Source organism: Branchiostoma floridae, chromosome 2 (assembly GCF_000003815.2).
Source record: "Branchiostoma floridae strain S238N-H82 chromosome 2, Bfl_VNyyK, whole genome shotgun sequence".
NCBI classification, from domain to species: domain Eukaryota; kingdom Metazoa; phylum Chordata; class Leptocardii; order Amphioxiformes; family Branchiostomatidae; genus Branchiostoma; species Branchiostoma floridae.
Window position 1 is genome coordinate 20,508,740 of NC_049980.1, and position 4,971 is coordinate 20,513,710.

The 4,971-nt window shown below is 40.7% G+C and overlaps 2 protein-coding genes across 5 annotated transcripts in view; one reads left to right on the forward strand and one right to left on the reverse strand.

The window, feature by feature from the left end:
* Positions 1-6: 6 nt before the first annotated feature.
* LOC118410522 lies at positions 7-3,637 on the reverse strand. Of its 2 annotated transcripts, none has more exons than XM_035812279.1 (4): positions 3,279-3,637; positions 2,163-2,297; positions 1,910-2,002; positions 7-1,568 (listed from the first exon to the last, which is right to left on the reverse strand). In XM_035812279.1, the coding sequence occupies exons 1-4, from the start codon at positions 3,340-3,342 to the stop codon at positions 13-15; spliced, it is 1,848 nt and encodes a 615-aa protein (XP_035668172.1). In that variant the 5' UTR covers positions 3,343-3,637; the 3' UTR covers positions 7-12. The 2 variants fall into 2 exon arrangements, with proteins under 2 accessions (XP_035668172.1, XP_035668173.1); XM_035812280.1 differs by having other exon boundaries at positions 2,163-2,294; positions 3,279-3,398.
* The window catches only part of LOC118410523 (CYFIP-related Rac1 interactor B-like), an 18,152-nt gene continuing 16,576 nt past the window's right edge, over positions 3,396-4,971 (forward strand). For 2 of the 3 annotated variants that reach the window (XM_035812282.1, XM_035812283.1), the window contains exon 1: positions 3,398-3,639. The gene's annotated coding sequence lies outside the window, so the exon portion shown is untranslated. Of the gene's footprint in view, positions 3,640-4,971 lie in introns of all 3 variants that reach the window. The other variant, XM_035812281.1, reaches the window with a different exon arrangement.

Below are 4,971 nucleotides of genomic sequence, written 5' to 3' on the forward strand. Positions count from 1 at the left end.
ACAAAGACTTCTTCAATTACCATACAAAGGAGATGGTCTATGATATCCGAGTATGTTCTCAGAAGAACTGTTTACATCAAATACCTTCTCATCACTATTGAGTGTCAAGCAGTCCCTTTTCATGTCTGTATTCAACAAACATTCATCAGGAAATTTTGCCTGGTCAGACAAGGATTTACTTTCAACTCCAGGACTTACTCTCTTTTCCTCTTGAAATCCAACAATGTTTCTGCTGCCATGCCCCACCAACATCTTAAAGAAATAGCTTTCAGTTGTTGTCATTGACCTTTTTGTTCCATTGTCACATGAGAACTCCTCTAACCCATTAATGTCCTCTGCATTTGCTATATTATTAGTCATACTCATAGCCTTATTCAGCACTGTTCCTGAAGCCTTGTCTTCTGACATGTTTAACTCTGAATCCTGGAAATTGTTGTTGTTTGTAATCAAAATGTCACCCTCCTTAACTTCTTCATCTCTTCTTTTAACATCTTTCTCACTGATCAGTAGATGCTGAGGATCCCTGCTGACACTGTTGGTCTCTACATCCTCATCACAGGAAACAAACATGTCATCTTCATCAGCAGTGGTACCGTCATTGTCATCCTGAATATGACCTGTCCTTTCTGGCTGGACAGGGACCACAGCGATTGATTTGTCTTCATATGTTTCATCAGCATCAAATATGCCTGTCATACCATTTACTATCTTACACTCCCCTTCTTTGATCTGGGTTGTAGCTTTCCTTACAGTAATTCTACTGTAGTTACAAGGTCCAACATTGATGCCATATGCCTGCTCACCTATGCCACATGGCAACTGGAGGCCACTCTCATACTGAGTTGTATTTGATGATGATTTTGCTGTACATGATATCTTTGCCAGTTGTCCAGCTGAGTTAGGTGCCTCACCCTCTTGTAAGCATGGCTCATTGATCTTGTCTGACATTTCTCCACTGTCCTCAGTATCCACATTTTCTTTCTCATTGGCAGATACAGGTACATGTCTGTCTGCCTCTACTACTGTGAGATCCATTCTTGTCTCTTCTTTAGGCCTGTTTTGAATACAAGTTGTTTTTGTTACTTCATATTTACAATTGCAGTTCTCCCCATCTTCAGAATTGGGTCTGGACTCTTCCTTCCTGGATTCTGATCCATCATCAATAACATTATGAATTTGAGTATTACCTTGTTGGTCGTTGGCTAGAGAAAAGCTAACAGTGCCGGTATCATCATGATCTTGTCCACCTTCCTTTGTCACCAAGATCCTCTGATGTAGCCCTACCATGCCTTGAGTCTCAACTTCACAGGAACTATCTTCTGTAGTTTGACTGCCATGCTTAATCTTCTTTGGTTCTAGTTCCAATAAATTTTCTGTGCTGTTATCAAGTCCTCTCTTCCTGCACAGATCCTTTCTTTCTTCCCTGCCAGCAACAAGTCTAGAGCATAAATCTTTTAGATCCAAAGTTCCAGCGTTAAGATCCTGGTTGTCTGTTATGTCCAAAGATTTGGTAGAGTTATCCGGTACAATTGAGTTTGCATGGCTATCTGTCATTCTGCTAAAAGTGTCTGAAATCAATATAAACACTTTGATCAACACACATGTCATGTTTCTTAACACACAAACAAACGAAATATTTTCCATGATTCTATCATAGCAGGTGGTTGGATTGGAATGACCTGTTGAAAGTCCCATAGTTGAAAGTCATATGTGCATGGTTTGTCAGAGTGCAATAGATTACATTCCGAAATATTGTTTTCAAATTTTGAATCAAGCTTTAGAGCTTATTGAGGAGACTACCTGACCTGTATGGTAACATCAATTTGATTTCCTACATTGCAATTCACAACAGCATGACTACTAGCTACCATACCTTACAAATGCATATATTTGATGACCTTAAAAGTACCTGCTCCATGGTGAATGTTGCCAAAAGGAGAATCTTCTTTTACACCTATAGCAGGCCAAGTCCAGGAGTTGACTGCAATTTTGGGTACTTCACCTGTTTCAAAGAATTGACATTTTCTGTAGTTAATAACTAGTTATCTACCAGAAATAAATAAATGGAAAATATATCCAAAGCCAGCTGGCCAAAGATCTTATCTTATCTTATTAAGAATATCAACAAGTTGATAAATTTATTATCTCTTCCTGTCTTTCACCTTCATCTCCATGGAAAGTTAGTTTTGCTTCAACTTCATCCACAATGCCAGGTAGCTGGTTCATAGACACGTCACTTGGTACTTCTCTGTCAGTAGTCATAAGGTTGTTGAGCTGCACTGGAAGTTCTTTACCTGCTGATGAAACAGATTGACATATATCAATCATCACACTACAACAGTAAAATTCAGATTTGTAAAACTTGTATGATACTCATCATCACCATCATCATCATCATAATCAGTAAGCTTCCACTATATATGACTGACAGTCTGCAGCCAGCACAGCAATAGTATCGGGGCTCAGGTCGCCTTCCCATCCCTCCAGGTTCTGGACGTACATGTAGGTCAGGTAGGTTGTATTCTGATGTCCTGGACGTACACTAAAGAATTTCAACCCTTAACTTGAAACACAGCAAAAACCTACATTTCATTCTTACCACAAAATAGAATCACCCGGAAAGCAAATGAATTTACAGTATGTTGGTGTAAAAAGTTCACAGCAATCCTGAGAAAATTGGAGTACGTCGCACCATTGGACAGCAGCTAATGTGTAGTCTCTCACTGTCTGTATTTTTTTTACACAACAACAAAAGGAATTTGCATGGGAACATTTCTGTAGCTCTTTTGATAAGTTCACTGCAAACAGTGGACAATGGCTTGTTGTGCCACATCCATTTCCAGGAACATACATTACAAGTTGGGTGAGTCTGAAGCTGGAATTGGAATATTTTTAACCTCCTTGGGAAATTCCCATTTGATATAATTTATATCAACCTACTGGCTCGGATTGGGCCAGGCCAAGACTGTATGTACATCATGTCACTGGTAAAACATTTTACAGCAGAGGACACGCCTAATTTGTCAACACATGCCAAAATGAGCCAATATAGAAAATGTTGCGCACACAGATGCCACACTCCTACATTCGCACAAAAAGGCGATTTTAAAATTTCCCGCCATTTCATTTCCTCAGACATGTCGTCTGCTAACACTTCAGTCGGTCACAACTCATTACGCTGTCCCCCTTCCTCATCGTGTCCATAGATAACGTTTGATACAATATAATCCCTGATAAAATCTTAATTATGAAGTGTCGATATATGGGTGGAAACTTACTGTTTTCGGGATAAATGCTGGGTGGAACCAGAGAAAAGTCGCCCGACTCCTTCCTGTCAGCCATCTTCAGACGTCACGTCGAGACTATTATGGGTTAGCTTCCCACAATTCCCAGCGGCACTAACCCGGAAATCGCCCGGCCACAGCCGCAAAATTCCGCCCAAAATCAACCAATTTTGGCACTATTTTGTACCCCGATAGTCCTTCTAGAGACAGGAAGAGGAGATGTGCCTTCAATCCGGCAGCTAGGAGCTACGATTGTTGGGAACTGACGAATAGAGGGATTCACAAACCGGAGAGCGGAAGTTTGGGGAGTGTCGAGCGAGTTGCATCCCCTTCCCAGCTGCAAGTGATACCCGAGGTAAAGAAAATGTCCTCCCACCCTTGGTATTTTCTCCTTCTCCTCCTCGATTGCCCCATCTTTATCAGCCCCGCCCTGTACAGCAGTCGAGTCTTAAGTACGTAGATCGTTCATAGAAAAATTCCCTCGGTCCTCCCTTGACAATATAACCCTTGGATACGATGACATTTATCACATGTTGCTGCTCGAAAATGGCACGTCCTTGTCGGGTCTCCAGAAAGATCAAGCCCAATTTTAAACAAAATGTTTATTTTTGTCTTATCCTTCTCGTGTCTCGACTTTAACCGCTGATCAAGCGCCTTCAAGAAATGCTTTCCTGGCGTTTGAGGGAGGAACACACAGGGGGTTTGAGGAAGTAGTTGTGTAACGTGGTGGGAAAACCAGAAGACTAGAAGAGGAAGTTGGAGGGTTGAAAGTAAGGTCCCAAATTTGTTTATCTTGGTGCATCCCCCCTGTCTGCAAGTACGTGATTACAAGGGCTTTGTGCCTGGCTGAAGACGATAAGGGGGAATGAGAAACAATACAAAAGGACCGGCAGAAATATATACATGTAGCTTAAAGGGGCACATCAGCAATATTTGTGTAACCATTAGAAATGATTAGCCATAAACAGCCATGGTGTTTATCCAGTGATGGGGGAAGTGCAGGAGTAGTGTGTAAATTTGCAGTAACTGACAGGTGCCAGAATCATCAGTTTAGAGCTCAAACACATGGCATTGTTAGCATTAAATTTAGAATAAAAGCCATGATGAAATATTTCTACCTGACTAGAATTCTTTTTGTAATCACTGTTTGGGTCAACATTAAATTTTGGCATGGATGAAATGACTGGTATGTTCTTATGTAAAGTGACAGCCGACCCCTATATATGATACAGTATCCTTCTGTTCAGATAGGTGGTCTGCCCCAGTATTAAAGTGGGGAATGTCACCCTTGCCTTACCCCTAAGTACATGAAATCTGGCAATTTTGTATACACACTACATGTAATTTGGGAGGGGCTTACCAATAGGGCGTTCACAAAAAGACCATATCTTAACCATTAAATGCATTTTCAAATTGCCATCATGCATTTGTACTTTTCCATCTAGATTGTCAGCTTGTACTGGAATAGTGCATCATGTAATTGTTATAGGAGGAAAACATATATTGAACAGTCAGTGAATCCATACAATGTTTCATGTAACTTTATTTCAAGGGTAATCTGTGACTGCTGGGAGGCTTGGGCTGTGATATCCAAAATATTCAAGGTATTCAATTTTTCAGTGTGTTTTACACTAGAAAGATGCGTTCCCATAGAAATGTGCCACAGCCAGTGACTGAATTTATGTTC

Excerpts from the sequence above, each read along its gene's own strand:
- LOC118410522 (XM_035812279.1), bottom strand. The coding sequence starts at position 3,342 with ATGGCTGACAGGAAGGAGTCGGGCGACTTTTCTCTGGTTCCACCCAGC. Across the intron at positions 2,298-3,278 it reads CAGCATTTATCCCGAAAACA|CAGGTAAAGAACTTCCAGTG; the intron begins GTAAGTTTCCAC and ends CTGTTTCATCAG. Across the intron at positions 1,569-1,909 it reads CAACATTCACCATGGAGCAG|ACACTTTTAGCAGAATGACA; the intron begins GTACTTTTAAGG and ends TATTGATTTCAG.